Raw genomic sequence first — 17,187 nt, 5'->3', positions numbered from 1 at the left:
GTGTGTGTGTGTGTGTGTGTGTGTGTGTGTGAAGGCGAGCCAAGCAAAATGAGGCAAATTGCCTCCAAACTCGAACTCAACAGAGTCCTAGCCATGTCTTCGCTGACTCACCGAGTCTCATCACCCTGACTTAGTCAGTGTGTGTGTGGCCCCTACCCCTACAATAATATAGAAGGGGGGCCCTACCCCTACTATTTTGGTATCCCTGTTAATCCTACCCTTTAACCCGCTATCCCTTTTGTGTGTGTGCACGTGCACACGCGTACGTGTGTGTGTTTATATTGGTATGTTAAGCATGAGCAAGACTTAAAGAGGGCATTCTATCACTTGCAAAAACAAGGAATAAATAAATAAGAGTTAAGAGTAGAGTATTGGAGTTTTGGGAGATAGATTAGCAAATCGGTTAGCTCTCATCTATCGGTTGTTGATTGTTTATGCCACTTTATAGCTTGCATCTAAGCATTGAGAGTTAAAAGAAACATTTGGAGGAGGCTTCTTCAAACGTGGGTTACATTTCCATTACTAGAAGAAATTTGAAGATCTTGTCTTCAGTGATAAAGACTTGAAGTGGGTTGATCAAGTGGATCGAGAGACAAAGGCAGAGGCGATAGCAATGGAGGCTAGAGCACAAGGAGACCCAATGCAAGACCCTAAGACCTAGAGTGATAGATCCAACTCTAATGATGAGGATTCTGAGGATGAGGATGATAACCGTGATGAGCATGTCATTGAGGTTCAAGGTAAGACACGGAGAGAAGATGGCTCTAGAATCTTCCGTGACCTATCTTAGACACACTCATAGGAAGACTTATGCTACTAGGAGCCTTTCTTTTGATATATATTTTGAACTTTTGATTATGTTATTCAGTTTAAGTAATTTCTTTCAAAAGTTTGCATTTATACTTATGTGATCTATGAAAAGTTGTATATGTGTGTAAAGTAGCTTCTATTTATCTCAATTATTGTGTATTTGATGTTAACTGACTAAATGATGCATGAAAAAAACTTTAAAAAATCATAGAATTTCATGGGTTTTTTAATTTGCTGAGTCGGCAGCCGAGACCGAGTTCGAGCCCAATTTGAGCCTGACCGAGTCTGAGCTGAGTCCAAGGCTGGTAGATACCGATTGAAATTTCCCTCAAGTGCACTATGAAGGATCTATTGAACCGTTTTGTTCACTTATGATCTCACCAACTTCTAAATTTTCAATCAATTGCAGAGATATATTTCTGTTTATTAATATCATAAAAGATAATCATTCTACACCACCCTTTGTCCAGCAACAAGTATTAAATTCAAAAGAAGGATTAGAGGAAATTTTATAGGACAGTTCCTGGATCAATAAACTAAAAGAGTCAACAAATGGCTTCGTCCCATCTTGTATGGATCAGATCTAGAGTGGTCACGTGGGAGTTGTGTGGATATTTTCTTCCTGCACTTTTCCTTTACCTCTGATCATTTCACTAAAGTTACCCCTCATGATCCGTCTGAATCTGTTATCTTCGTACTGAGATACTTGTTGGTCAGAAACATCTCCCATATCCTTCTTTCCTAAAAGACCACTATCTCCAAAAAGACTAGTCACAGAGGTCATGCCGAGATGGGACACAGAGGTCATGCTGAGATGGCTTCCCATGACCTTGGTAAGAGCTTCTAATGTACCCCCAGATCTCTCCTTCATTATTACCTCCAGAGCTTCTTTATGAGCTGGATCAAGCGACTCTGGGTCCTTCAACAAGTTTTGGATTGCTGGCAAAAGCAACTCCCTGACGCTGGCGGGTGCAAGTTCTGTGACAAGAAAATATGGAAGTATCAGATTGTGTAGTTCCTTCACAAGAATAGTGTTAACACTTAAATGACTAAATTTCCCGCTGATTTTAATCAGTGATTGCACCACCAATAATGGTTAGGTTACACTGAGCATAGCATCTACAATCAAATTAAAGACTCTTAACATTAAATCATGATTAGCTCAAACAATCAGCATAACCATCAAAAAGAATCATATGTAGATGGGTTCAAGATTTTCCAATAGAGATAAGAATACACTATTGCAGAACAGGAAAATAGTATGTATTTAAAGTATATTTTTTAAAAGTTCAAAGTTGAATCATGGATGAAAAATACTAACAAACATAGGTATGTATGACATGTTTGGAGCACAAGCTCATAAAATAGATAGACGTACAGCAGCTTGCAAAATTTTATAACCTCATTCAGGCTTTTAAAAACCTTGTTGAACACACATCTTAAATAGTCTATAGTTTGTGCAAGATAAATTCGAGTACATAAATAAAAAAGCATCCTTTGAAATCCCCTTCTTTCCAATGGTGATAACCTGAAGTCTAGAACTTGAGAGGCTACTTTCAAAATTGTATCATACTGAAAAAATTCTCGATAAATGAGGAAAAAATTAAGACTGATAAATCTGCTGAGCTGAAAATACATAATTCCACCAAAGATTCATAATCTTCTTTCCATAATACTTTGGGCACTGGACTGGACCTGTCAGATTAGTCATAAATATTTTCCATCACTAGTCAAGGTGGGAAAACTTACAAACCATACTATATCATTGATTTGTAAAAGTCTTCAAGAAAAACCCATTTAGAAATTGAAATCAGGACTAAACCTAAAGATGCTAATGAAGTCACCTACACCTATGTTCCAGGAAGCTATTTTTGGGAAACGCAGTAATATAGACTCACAGAAGCATACATATCCATATGCATGTGTGTTTTCTCACATGCACACGCACACACTCTAATTGTAATGATGAAAAATGCATACCCTGCAGGTTTCCCCTTCATTTTGGACCCATTTTGACAAGTTTTTCTAATGCAATGATGACCCTCTAAACTGGTGTATTCTAGCAACGAGGTTAGATAACTTCTTGATTCTATCATTTCCATCATCTAACATCCCAAGGATCTTGCCCTGGTCTTCGATCTCAGCCTTCCCTCATACTTGGTCAATCAAGCAGGCTCAAAATTGAACCCAGCTCAGATCCATGGGCACGGATTCAATACCTGAACTTTTGAAAATTCTAAATCAAAATTGGGACCATGTCCCACCTGTCCCAGTAGCCAGTATGAGACAACTGAATCATGAACTATTTCAAATTGCATATCGAGGTAAGGACAAACCCTGTTTCATTATTGCACATGGAGGAATCATCTAGGTCTTAGAGCACAAATCTGCACCACACATTGCATCACCACAAGAGCATGACATTAGAACTCCAAGCATATTTCATGACTACCTACTGTCTTCAATCATTGTTCCATAATGTTGACACAATAAATAGGATTTGACCGAAGGAGATTACTCTAACCTAAAAAATTCTCAGGGAGTGTTGGCACCACCCCTTTTAGACACAAGTTGAAAACATCCAAGTGAGAAGGATCTAAATATAAAAAAGGAGGTTCAATTTTGCAGATCATATTTAGATCAGGGCACAAGTTACAGATCCACACTTGCAGAGATCCATTTTCCTGTCCTGGTAATAAATTTGTCAACCCCCAAGGCATTTGCTCTCAGGTCCTAATTTTCTGGCATATTGGGGAATCAATTGACAACATTCAGCACATCAAGATCTTCATCTAACCTGGAGATAAGAATCATTGTTTTATTTACTGAAAACCCATGCATTTATTTCAGTGGCATAATAAGTCCCAAATATTTAATTAACTAATTTACTATTCGTTGAGGTGTGTTACATTAGGGATGGATATTACTTGGAGCTAACAAAAAGCTTTGGTGAGGTCAGAGGAAGTGTGTTAAGTCTATTTTGCAGTGTTTCAAAATGATCGATAATATCCCGTACGGAGTCTTGTCCAATTTTTATTCAACTTTTCACTCTCAGTTATTTTGTCAAGGAGTTTGCGTGCATGTATGGAATCGTGTTTGTAATGTTTATATGCTAGGTCTAGTCATTATTATTGCAGATTTGTGTTGCAATACATTGCAGATTTATTATAGATGATCTTGGAGCGCTCTGCAAGTAGGCACCATCTGTTGCGGATTCGTGTCATTCTTGGGAGCGCTCCACGTGTGTTTCCTTTTATTCCTCATGTCCTCTCTGGTGTTTTCGGGGGTTGTGTGTCCTATTTTGTTTGTGTGTGTAGTTTTTTTCTGCTTTTTTGGGCTCCCGTGGTTGTCTTTGTTCTTTCTTTGATTGCCGCTTAGGGTTTCTCCTCTTCGGCTCATGGGCGAGTTTTTCTGCTCATGGAAGGAGATTTTGGTGGTTTAAGCAATAATGGCAGCGATTCTACTTGTGTGAAGCTAGGTGAAACATTGTGTTGTGATGATAATAGTCATGAAGTTCCAGACACGGGTGTCAGCAAGCCGTCCTTTAAAGATGTGGTGGCCGAGGGTATGGTGTTGTGTCCTCCGTCAGCCGCCTTCGAGTGCTTCTTTAATACAGAGGATCATGGCCATAGAGGAAGCAGTGCCGATGGAGATAGACGAACCCCCACTGCTGGTTCAGGTAGCCCCGCTAGCATCTCGAGAGGATGTGGTAAGGCTCCCCTTCTGCCCAATAAAACTCTTTCTTTAACTCCAAATGATGACATGGTTAAGGCGATTAAGGGAGAACAATCTAGGTTGAAGAGTATTGCAGTTTTTTTTATTTGCATGGATGTCAAATTCCTTCCTGCCCGTAAGTATTTGGATGATTGGATTAATAATGTTTGGGGCAAGAAGCTCGGCATTGTAGTTAATTTCAATAGAATGATTCAAAAAGGATTGTTTGTAATTTTTTTCAAGAATCATACTATGCAAGAAAAGGTTTTGAAATAAAGTTTATGTTTAGGGCTTTGCCCTGGTCCCCAAAAGGTAACTGATGATGTTGCTCAACGTGTCTCTCCTTTTTGGGTGGAGATTTTGGGTGTTCAACCAGAATTATGGCCTTTCCTATCTCAAATTCTCAAGCCCCTAGGCTCAGTTTTGCAGATTGAAGATTCCAAAATTACGTTGCCTCACCTAAATGCTAGGGTTCTTCTTGCCCCAAATCCTAGCATTCCATTTCCTGAGAATATCTCTATTAATTTTGAAGGTGAACCCTTAATTTGGAAGATTAATAAACTAGGCAACATTGGTGCTTGTTTTCATTGTAAAACCAATGGTCACAGTAAGAAGGCATGTCCGTTGCTTTAAAATATTTATAAGGATTTTCATCCTTCCATTATTAATAAGAAGTAGCCTAAGACTAATAATAATAAGGCCAATGATAGTTCATCTCCTTCTTCTGGCACCATTGACACTCATATTGATGGGTTTGTCACTTTGAATAATCCCCTTTTCGAAGATGAATATGAAGTGAGAACTGCTCCTGCTGGAGAGGGGAATCCTACATCTGCCTCCATGCTGGAACAAAATAATTGTAATAAAAATTCTCTGTATATCCCGGTTCCTAGGTCAAAAAATGGTGATAGCAATGGGAAAAAAAATGCTCAGCAGATAGCTTTGGAAAAAATTAGAGCCGTGGCTCAAAATAGCAAAATGTTAATTCTCTCCCTACAGGATCTCTGAATCTTAGTAGCCCTCCCCAGTGGATAACCTTCCTCCACAGAGCAAAGAAGTATCCTCGGATGCTAGGAATATGGAGGAAGATTAGCGCTAGTATTGATGATGGAATAATAGAAGTTGTTAAAAAGAAAAAGAGGAAAACCTATGATAAGAGCAATAGCATAAAGAATAATGTAAAGAACAACAAAGCTAAGGGAAGAGATATGCCAGACTGCTTCTCCAGATTGTATAAGAATACCCCCCGTCTCAATGTTAACCATGAAGTTGCAAATCCATAGTTGGAATGTCAGAAGGTTAGAAATGCCCAATAGGAAATACATTGCTAGAAGATGGTGTAACAGCATTGCAGGAAAAGACATTGTTTGTCTGCAAGAAATAAAAGCTAATGGTTATCAAGCCTTTAACACCCTGAAATTTATTTAGGGGAATGCTAAATGCTTCTACTCGAACCATGCCAGAGGGAAAGGAGGCATAGCCACCTTGATCAATCCCAATTTGGAAAAGAAGATTAGTGCCAATGGTGTTTCTCCCTGTAACAGGGCGCTTTGGATAATCATTAAAAGTGAGGAGGGTGAAATTGGCATTTGTAATATTCATGCCCCCAATGACTATAGGGAGAGATCTAAATTGTGGGAATGGCTGGCTAATAATCTGCCCAAGGTGAAATGGATCTTTGTAGGTGATTTTAACATGATAGAATGCCCAAAGGATAAAATTGGTGGTGGGAAATTTGAATGGAAAAATAATGAGATGTTCTTTTGGAATAGATTTAAGAGAACATTTGGCATTAATGATCCAATGATAGGTCTCAAAGGTGATTATGAAGGGATGTGGTATGCATGGTGTAACAACCAAGCAAACAAAGCCAGAATTTATTGTAGACTTGATAGAATGTACATCAACAAACATGAAATGAGTATCATTTAGAAGACCGGACAGTATCCTATTAATGTAATTCCTGTTAGCATGTTGGACCACTCTCCTTTCTATGGAATGATTAATATTAATAAGAAAGGGCAAAAAGATGAGCATCAATGTAAGAAAGCCTTATTCAAGCTTAATGTCTCACTGCTTGATAATCAGGACAATCTGGATGCCCTCCAAATGGTTACTATTTTATCCAAATTCAGAAGTAGTAGTTGTTCACCCATAGAGAAGTGGGAGCAGCTGGTTGAGGCCTGGAAGAAGTTACTCCAAACTATTGGTACCAAGGAGGCTAAGGATAGGAATCAGGAAGAGAAGAGACTAAATTCTCAATTGCTTGAAACTGAAATTAAGTTGCAAAATCAGGGTAATGATGAAACTTTAGAGAGATTATTATGTGATACTAAAAATAAACTAAAGAGTTCTACAACAATATAAGATCCAGGGACAGAAAATTAGGGCTAAAGCCAACTGGATGAAGGCTGGTGACAGGGGGTCTAAATATTTCTTTAATATCATCAGGGCTAAACAATGCAGAGAAGCAATTACTGGAATTCAGACTGATAAGGGGATTAGTACCTGTAATAATGATATTATGCTCACTTTTTATGAGTTTTATAAAAACCTATTTTCTTCGGAACATGATGGAGGGAAGCAGATATGTATGGATCATTGCATTAGTATTATACCTTCCAAGATTAATAAAGAACAAAGTAATATGCTAGGGAAGGAAATTTCTGTTCAGGAAATTGAAGAAGCCATTTCATCCTTGGCTAATGGGAAATCCCCTGGCATGGATGGTTTGCCAGCCGAATTTTATGAAGTGAATAAGGATTGGATTGCCAGGGAATTGCTGGAAGTTTATCAGTTTGCTGTTGAGAAGGGTTCCCTTGGAGATAAGATTAACCAAGGATTAATCAAACTTCTAACCAAAGATGGGGACAAACTGCAAGTGAGGAATTGGAGACCAATTACCCTTCTAAACATTTCTTATAAGATCATTGCTAAACTGCTAGCCAACGAATTGCAAAAATCCTAGATAGTATCATTTCAGTGACTCAGACAGGATTTATTAAGGGCAGGTTCATTCTAGAGAATTTGGTTACCAGCTGGGAGGCAATGCACTGGGCTAAAGCTGACAACCAAAATGTAGCTATGATTCTGTTAGACTTTGAGAAGGCATATGACAGGATTGAGTGGCACTTTGTCATTGCCATGCTTAAACAATTTGGATTTCCTGATTATTTTTGTCACTGGGTCAAGATTCTGTTCAAAGATTCTAATACTTGTATTGAGATTAATGGTGAGTTATCGAAATCTATTCCGTTGGGGAGATCTATTAGACAGGGATGCCCTTTAGCCCCTGCCTTATATGTTATTGCTGCAGATGCTATGAATTATACCCTTAAATCCACTGAGTTTGGCCCCCCAGTTAAAGGTATTTCCTTGCCTAACAATGATGAACTATTGATTGAACAGTTTGCTGATGATACATCATTATTTGTGAACTTGGAAGAAAACAATTTTGATAGAGTGGTTTCCAGAATTGAGTTGTTCTGCAGAGCATCTGGTGCCAAGATTGCTCCTCAGAGGTTCGTTATTCTTGGCTGGGATAACACCCCTCCCATTTGGCTTGAAGGGAAAGGTTGGCAGTGGTCTGGTCCTAATACTATTGTTAGATATCTGGGGATTCCATTTGCCCTTGACCCCTCTCTGAATGAAATGTGCAATTGGATTTTTAAAAAGATAGAAAGAAAGCACATTAAATAGCAATCCCACATGCTCTCGCTTGCTGGCAGACTTCAATTAGTTCAGAAAGTTTTATCTTCTCATGCTGTTTATTATGCCTCCACTTGGTTGTTTTCTTATGCTCATACTAACAAATTGGAGAAGATTATGAGAGATGTTCTTTGGTCTGATGGGCTGGGTAACAGGAAGAGACATAATGTCAAGTGGGAGTGGTGTTGTACCCCAAGGAAACAGGGTGGTTTAGGTATCAAGGATTTAAAAAAACAGGGCAGGGCACTTATCCCCAAATGGCTCATAAAAGCTATTGAAGGAAATGAACCTTGGAAAGTGCTCATCAGGAATAATGTGGTGAAATCAGTCATTAAGAGGGGCAAAATTTGGGGTAACATTCCTTTTCTGGACATGTTGTTAGGAGACTTTGATATTAAAGTTTTTGGCTCTAGGGTTTTCTCTGCTATGTGGAGAGCTTGGAAGGATATTAAACCACTGCTAAGGTTCAGAGGTGCTGTAGGAAAGAATCCCTTTTTTGCTGTTATTGACAGATCTTTGTGGTGGGGAGTTTATCTAAATAATAAGCCATTGGCCCTCACACAATGCTGTTCAGCTAGAAGTTGGAATTGAAAAAGAAATTTCTCATATCAAGGATATTATTGTTGACAACAGGATGTACTCTTGGGCTGAATTTAGTAACAAATTTGATATTCCAGCTTCCCAGAAGAAAACTTATACTCTTTTGGCTAAGGCAGTTGGTAAATGGTTCCCTGGCAAATGCATATCCTCTTGTCATAATACTGAATACATAAAATGGAAGGACAGCACTCCTATAATGAATTTTTCCTGCAAACAAATTTATAATATGTTGAATGATAGTGATAAAATCTTTGATGAAGTTAACCGAGTCTGGGGTCTGAATTGGTCTAACAATAAGTGGCATTTAATTTTTGAACTGTTATGGCATTCTCACGTGGAGCCCAAAAAAGTTTGTTTTAAGTGGATTTTTCTATTGAAAAAGCATGCAATTGGTCATTATGTGACTCAAGGTTCTAAGGTCATCATTGTTTGTGAAGTTTGTAAGTGTGTTGAGTCTTATGAACATTTGTTTTTTAAATGCCCATGGGCCATAAAAGTTTGGTCCACTGTTCTTGGTGTCAATAGTCTGAATCTGTATGGGTCTTGTTTATCGTGGCAAGAAATATTGGCTGGTTATGTTGACAATTTTGATTGCAAGCTCAATGATTTTTGGATTGTTCTTACTACTGAAGTTCTTTGGTTCATTTGGAGGCAAAGAAATGAGGAGATTTTCCAAGGCAAAAAAAGGGTCCTTACTGAGTTTAATTATAAACTCACACGATTTACCATTATGTCACTGGTTTCAGTTACCATTCAGATTCCAAAGGAGAGATTCAATAGCCTGCTGAAAGAAGGTGCAACCATCCTTTTTGCCAATGACTTCCAAAATGTAAATGAAGCTGAAGGGACTCAAACTGATACTCCAAGACATAATGAACATACTAATCTTATCACAACTGCGGTGGAAGAAGAGTACAGAATGGAAAATCAGCTAGCAGATTGGAACGAGAACACAGCAGAGGCCTCTGGTGAAAATATTTCTGAACCGGCTACTGTAGGTCAATGGAACTCTAACTCTTACAGGGAACAGGCAGATCAAGTTGATGAAGATGGATGGAGCTAGCAGTGGAAATCACTATATTTTTTATCAAAGCTCTTTCAATGATGTTCTGTCCCAGTTTTGTAGTAAACGTTTTGATCATTATGTACAGGCCTGTTTAGAAGTTTATGAACAGTCTGGAAAATACACTTAGTTACTGTACACGCTGTATAAAGTCATACTCTGAATCTGCTTATACTGATGTAAAATGATGGTGATCGAACCTTGTTAATTCCAGTTGATTCTATATTTTCAATAGAAAAAAATACATTGCAGATTTAAGAAATGACAAGATTTAAGCAATAGCATGTTCAAGTTATTTTCAATTACCATCCACTCAATAAATCAAATAATTACAAACTGAACTTAGATAATTTTCTGAGAGAAAATCAGAATACAACTGTAATTGCATTTTAATCATTACCAGAAAAATGCCAAGAAATGAGTTTTTCTTTTCTGCCCTCAGGCTCAGACTGAGCTTCAATAAGCAGGAAATTCAATGGCATTATGGCACCTTGACCAAGCAAAATGCAACATCCCGGGAAAAAGGGATCATCACTCTCAGACCAAGCAAGCAGATATAAATCTTCTAGAATCACTGCACAGGACTGGGCAAACACCTTCCAGAAACAAATCAAGGTGCAACAGATATTAAAGTATTCGCACAGAAAAAACAGTGTTTAATCTGCCCCTACTATGCCCACACACCTCTTCTAATGCTCAAGCCTAAATCAAGAAAACTTCAAGCTTGATCAGCTATGGCGGTCTTGAAGAAAATTTCACATTCAGCAAACAGAGGATAGTCTAAATGTTCAGCAAGATAATTTTTTCAACACTCTAATCGACTGATATTTATTTCCAGCCACATCCCCTTTGATGTCTTCAAAGTCTGGCTGAGAAATCAAGATTCCAAATGGCCAGCAAACAATGCTTGTACTTGGCATCCAAAAACCACAGGAAAACCTTGAGACAAATAACCCTCACTCAATGGAAGCTTCAACCTCAACTTGCCAAACACCAAGATGCTCAAAATGCCTTCAATGAATCCAAACTCACCCACAAGAAACTGTAAGAAACAAATATTGAAATACCTTTAAAACCATGGCATTCGTTTCGTCGTAAAACTTATTATTCAATCTTTTGTAATTTGTCTTTGACAAAAGATTCCACAATTTTTCCAAAAATACCTAAAAACTATGAATCCAAAAGCAAAATACACGTGATTCTGCCCAATCATTATCCAGGGAAGATCTTTCACCACTGAATTCAATTTTCTTCGAGAATGAAGAAGGATTTTGTCGTCAACTTAGTTACCGATGCTTCACCCCACGCACTGGATGCAGATGCTTGTGGGTGCTGATCTGGAGGTGAGTACCTGCCCGATGCACATCCTAGGCACTCGGATATACGAGGCTGGCTCCCGGGATGGCTTCCGACAGGCACCCACTGGGCACCTGGGCGTATCCAGATGCCTCCACGGGCCCACAGCCAGAAAAAACATTTTTTATGCCTTTTTCCCACTTACTTTTTATTTAAACATGTGCAGATAACAATTTTTAATTCCATTTTTTTCTCTTAAACCCTAAAACGGCCCTGTAGAGGCCATTCAGCCATTCTTCATCTCATTTTGTCTACAGCTAGACTCTTGTCTCATTCGTCTCCATTTTGGCATTTTGAAGGCATGGTGTGATTTTTTTTAAGAGTATCGTTTGTAGGGTAAGAGATAGCTTCCACAAAGGAGTTTTAAGCATCTAAGGTATGCATTTGATCCCATTCTTGAGTCCTTTAATGATTTTTTTTTTTTTTTGAGATTTTGATGAATTGTTTCAAGTTTGTGAAGAAAGTTATCAAGTTTTTTTCATTTTTTTTTTTATGAGATAAATAAACAAGTTAAGCTATCTAATTTAGTACTGTTGTATCATATGTTTGCAATTGTATGCTTAATGTTTTTTTTTTTTCTAGTTTAAATTTATTTAATTTCTTATTATAGCAAGAAATTAAATTGTATTATGCAAGAATGGCCACCACTGGTAGTAAAAGTTTAGTGAGATGGCAAGGAATCAATAGTTTCAATATTTACATAGGATCTTGTTTATGGAGACATACCACAAGAATCTCATAGGTTTTAGGAGCTGGTTCATATCTTTGGAAGTGTAATGATTGTCACGGTAACAAAGGCAAACCATTCAATAGCTCATATTCCCGTGTCAAATTTTATTTTGTGGACCCTGTTGGCAATGGAATGGCAATGTGCAAAGGCACAAATGGAAAGGGATGTCTAATGCACAAATAGCTTTATATGTAAAAGAACAAGAAGTTGCTGATCATTTGGTTAAAAGACCAAAAACAAGTTGCTGATCAGTTACCCTGATCCAATTGTATCCTCCAAACATCCATTCTTGCAAGTACCTGTACTAGGAGGGGAAGAGATAGAAGTAGAAACTACCACCAGCAAAAGAGGTCCACTAGACACCGCATTTAAAATGGAGGCAAGAGAGCTTGTTGATCAAGCCACTGCACGTTACCTCTATGCCAATTCAACTTGGTCAGATCACCATATTGGAAGAAAATGGTGGCAGCCATAAATAAAGCACCGGTTGATTACACAAATCCTGGGTATGAAAAGGTGTCTACCACTCTATTGCAAAGAGACAAGGCTTGTGTAGAAAAAGTTATTCAACCAATTTTAAATTCTTGGAAATCTTTGGATGTTTCTATTGTTTCTGAAGGATGGAAAGATACAAAAAAACTAGCCATTGATTAATGTGATTACAGTATCACCCAAAGAGGCAATGTTTTTAAAGCAGTTGATTGTGAAGGGGAAGTGAAAGATTCACAGTTCGTTTTCAAAATTCTCACTGAGGCCATAGAGATGGTGGGTAGTGAAAATGTGATCCAGGTGATTACAGAAAATGGCAAAAATTGTAGGGGTGCATGTGCTTTGGTTGAGGGCCAATATGACCATGTTTTTTTGGACACCATGCACCATACACTCCCTAAATTTGGTCATGCAACAAGTTGGCACTCAAATAGATGGGTGAAGCAAATTTAGCAAAAGGGGGAGGAGGTACAAATGTTTGTGATGGACCATCACATATCACAATCGATATTCAAATCCTTCTAAAAATTGGAGCTGTTGAAGGTAAATTTTAATTACTAAATTTAATTTATTTATCTAATTTGAATAAATTTTATGTCATGTTCAGTTATCAAATTGCATATAACTTTGTTTAATATCTATTGACATATTGCTATTAACTTAGTTAGGTGGCTTTAACCCAATTTGCATCTCATACTATTGTTAGAAGACGAGTTGTCAAGGTGCAGAGGGCATTAAGTCAAATGGTTATTTCTACCAAATTTAGAGAGGGCACAAAAGGTCAAGGCATTGATCTTGGATGACAGTGATCTCATGTGCAATTAGTATTAGATTTCACAGACCCTATCATGACTGTGCTATGCTTTGCTCATACAGATCAAACTTGTTTGGGAAATGTCTATGATGGCATGACACATAAGAATAACCCACATAATGTGAAGCCTTATGCAATCAGCTGAAAACAATCATTCATTATCGTTAGGAAACCCCATTGCACCTCCTTGCATATGCCTTATCTCCAAGGTGCTATAGCAAGGAAGCACTTGCTATGCCAGATAGAGTAGTACCATATGCGGATGAAGAAGTTGCTACTGGTTATTACAAAGCTTCTACAAGACTCTTCCCAAATGATGACATTCACAAAAAAGTTAGGACAAAATTTGGCTCAGTTGCAATAAAGGAACAATATGACATGGGAGCTATCACATGGTGGTATCTCTACAGTCAACCATTTAAGCATCTACAACCTCCCGCAATCAAAATCCTCTCATAAGTTTTTTTTTGTTCAACACTTGTATTCTACAATTCTTTATATTGTTTTTCATTTTTATGTTTTACTTTAATTTTGTGAACATTGTCCAAGTTGCAAGTTCTTCTGCTGAATGGAATTGGAGTACATAGTTATTTAACCACTCAGCGAAGCGTAACTGGTTGGGCTCAAACAAAGTCAAATATTTAGTTTACATTCATAGCAACTTGTGTCTTTCATCACACGAGTATCACTACAAGGAAAGGGCAGCCAAGCTTTGGGATGTAGAGCTTGAGTGTGCGAACTTGGATGCAACGATTCAAGATCTTACTACAATCACAGATGATGGTGCTGATAACATCATGATACATGGTGCATCTAGCACAGCTGGAACCTTTTTTGGTTCAACTGATCTTGAAATTGCAGCAGTTGGAGATGTTGGAGATGAGGAGGATTTTTTTGCGAATTCATAGATTTTGATTCGGATTGATAAACATTGAATCATGAACTATATTTTGATTTTGTAGTTGTGATGATTTTCCGATTTGCATTGGAATTGTGAGCATGGACATATATGATATGGCTTATTATCTTATTGAATATTCGGTTATTACTTATAACTTATTTTAATTTTAATTTGAATATGCATTGGTGAAGTATCATACTATCAAATGATTTAATTGGTGTATTTCTTGCATTTCTGTGCATATATATATATCCTCCCAAAAACAATTCACACACCCGTGCACCCAATTCTCGTATCTGCATTTGGAACCCCACCTAAATCGGTAACTTAGGTCCTGAAAAAGGCCAAATTAAACCATGTTCAACTCCGAACACCAAGGATTTCATCAAAGAGATATCATCAATCTTCAACATACCAAATGAGATCTCAAACTTCTTATATAAAAAACTATATGGGAACATTCAAAAAACACCGTTATGAAATCAGTTTATTAATTAAATAAGCATTATAACGCCAAAAAGTAATTATTTTACTTTCAATACATTTGCGACACTTAAAGTCGCTTTCGAAACACTTAAGTAAAAATAATTATGGATACTCACCAAGATAATGTAGACGAAGAATCAAACATGTAAAAACCAACTAAAGATGACAGATGATAACATGAGCTCATACTGTAAATAGCAATGATCTCCAAGGACCAAAAAGAACAAACACAGAATAACCCAAAATGGTCAGTGCCATGCAACCACTTACCATAAATAGCAATATTCTATAAGGAACAAAGAGAAAAAATCCAGAAAGGTTGGAGCCATGCAAGCATTTACTATAAATAGATGTGTTCTCTAAGGACCAAAATGCAAAAACCAACAAAAAGCTAGAAAGGTTGGTGTCATGCAAGCACTTACTATAAATAGCAACTATCATCGAAATGGAGTGAAACTGAGAACTAACCTTACCAAAAACATTGGAAATCTCTAGCAAAACTAGAAAGCCACGGAAAACCTTAAAAACTGGCCAAGGCTTGCACAATAGGATGGCATAAGAATGGAGACACTATAGATAGCAAACCAGTGATTGCTCCTAATTTTGTGTGAACAAAGCTTTCATTTGAGTGTTTTCCTTTGACATCTAGTAAGATGGAGGACATCACTCTATTTCTTATGCTACTGCAGGCAGGAGCATTGTGTATGCTATCATCTACATCAAACCAGGCATTGCCCGATCAGTGGGTCTTAAGTTATTTTCATGGGTAAATAGGATTTTTCCCTAAGGGTTTATCCTTCTATAATAGTATGTCAGATTATATATTTGTCCTTGTATGCCATTTGTTCAAATTCAATAAGGGTTTTGACCCACCTCTATGAGCATTTCATCTTCATTAGGGACTGGGCCTTCCTTGTATGATACATCTTTGGTCTTGCCAGTGGCTTTAGGGTTTTTCTTTCTAGGATTAGTTTCAGATGTGTGCCTAGATTAATTTTCTGAATTTATATCAGATCTGAACCTTACCATAGATCCGGATTTGCTTGTTCATGATGGCCAATCTTCTTCCCTTCGCAATGATACCACAAGCAAAACTTGCATTTCTATATTGACTCCCTATATCATGTCTTGCCTGGGGTTCTTGATTAACATATAATATTTATGAGGCATATACATTTTTATACCATAACAAGAACATGCACGTGTTTTGATGTGTATCTTCATTTACATGTATATGATGCAAGTTCACTAGCCATATGTGAGCAATTCTATGCTTTATCATGATTTGATATTGCATGTTGTTCTTGCTTGTGTTATTGGATATGTCCGAAGATGATGTACGCTTGTACTTCATTGATTCAGTTTTTTACAACCCGTACTTTAGAACACCTTGGGGACTCTTCCATGCTTCTATGTGAGGTTTTTTCTTTTAAAGTTCCTCCTCCCATAATGTTCAACCTTTTGTGTACATTTTCTTTACTGTCTACAATCAGACATGATGATTGCTTATATAAAATGCATTACTTGCTTCCTCCACATCTTTTTCTTTGTAATGATTATATTTTTTTGTGATGGATGAGGATGTTAAAGCCCCATCTTCTATTAATAAACCCAAAGATGGTGCTTTAATGATTTGGTCACTCTTTCTCCAGCTATTCATGATGTTGTGAAGCCTTGCGATGAAATTTTTCCCCATCTCATGATAGCCTTATTTCTATAACCTTGGATTTATGTGTTTGATGACGCAACTTTTGAGGTGACAAATTATAGTCCTTTGAGTAAGCTGCCTTTCTACATAGATGATGAAATCATGCCTTCTGATAATTGTGGCCAATCAGCTCATGATTCTCTTTTACAATTTCTTTTACCAAGAAGCAACAAATTTATGATGGAGTTTTGGGCCAGTTGGCAACAAGAACAAGAATCTGGAAGAACAGTGGAGAAATCGAGAAATGGTTGACAAAACTTGAAAGGCCATATTGGTTTGTCTACAGAATGGTCAATGGTGACAGGTGGGATCAAGTAAATTGTTGTCCCTTTCTCACCTTTTTACTTTTGTTCATTTTCTCTACATTATTTTTTGGGGTGTCTGCAATGGGAAGCAATCAGATGCTAAACTTGAAAACTGAAAACGAAGTTGTCAGACCTGTGGAGGCAAACTATCCAAGGCAAGTAAAAATGCACCATCAGACAAAAGTGGAAAATAGGTTTGGGTAAATGCAAAACAATATCAGGGTCTTTTAAAACATAGATTATCTAGAGTGAAATTGGAAAAAAAGAAACAAAAACGAGTGCAGAAGAAAACTAGGCCACATGTTCAAAGAAACAAACTTAGTCAATCAAGAATATGGCACAAAAATTTGAAGGGCAAGATGTTAAGGACCATGGGGTACAAGACAATCTATAGCCCTACTTAATCTCTTTTCCGAGGTCAGAATATTTATGTGCAAATATTACCAAATGCCAAAAACAGACTAGAACATACGAAAGTAATGGAGCAAGAAAGTAACTACATG

At 37.5% G+C, this 17,187-nt stretch overlaps 1 protein-coding gene across 3 annotated transcripts in view; it reads right to left on the bottom strand.

Annotated features, from left to right (window-relative positions):
• Positions 1 to 1,202: 1,202 nt before the first annotated feature.
• LOC149552457 (HEAT repeat-containing protein) overlaps positions 1,203 to 17,187 on the bottom strand; it is a 107,229-nt gene continuing 91,244 nt past the window's right edge. For all 3 annotated transcript variants that reach the window (XM_089788018.1, XM_089788019.1, XM_089788017.1), the window contains one exon: positions 1,203 to 1,788. In XM_089788018.1, coding sequence (XP_089644144.1) covers positions 1,403 to 1,788 — 386 coding nt within the window. In that variant the 3' untranslated portion in view covers positions 1,203 to 1,402. The remainder of the gene's footprint in view (positions 1,789 to 17,187) is intronic.

Source organism: Cupressus sempervirens, chromosome 6, assembly GCF_028749045.1.
Source record: "Cupressus sempervirens isolate cs-2001-9-10 chromosome 6, ASM2874904v1, whole genome shotgun sequence".
In the NCBI taxonomy this organism is placed as follows: domain Eukaryota; kingdom Viridiplantae; phylum Streptophyta; class Pinopsida; order Cupressales; family Cupressaceae; genus Cupressus; species Cupressus sempervirens.
Note: the sequence above shows the minus strand (reverse complement) of the source record. Positions and strands in the feature narration are given on the sequence as shown.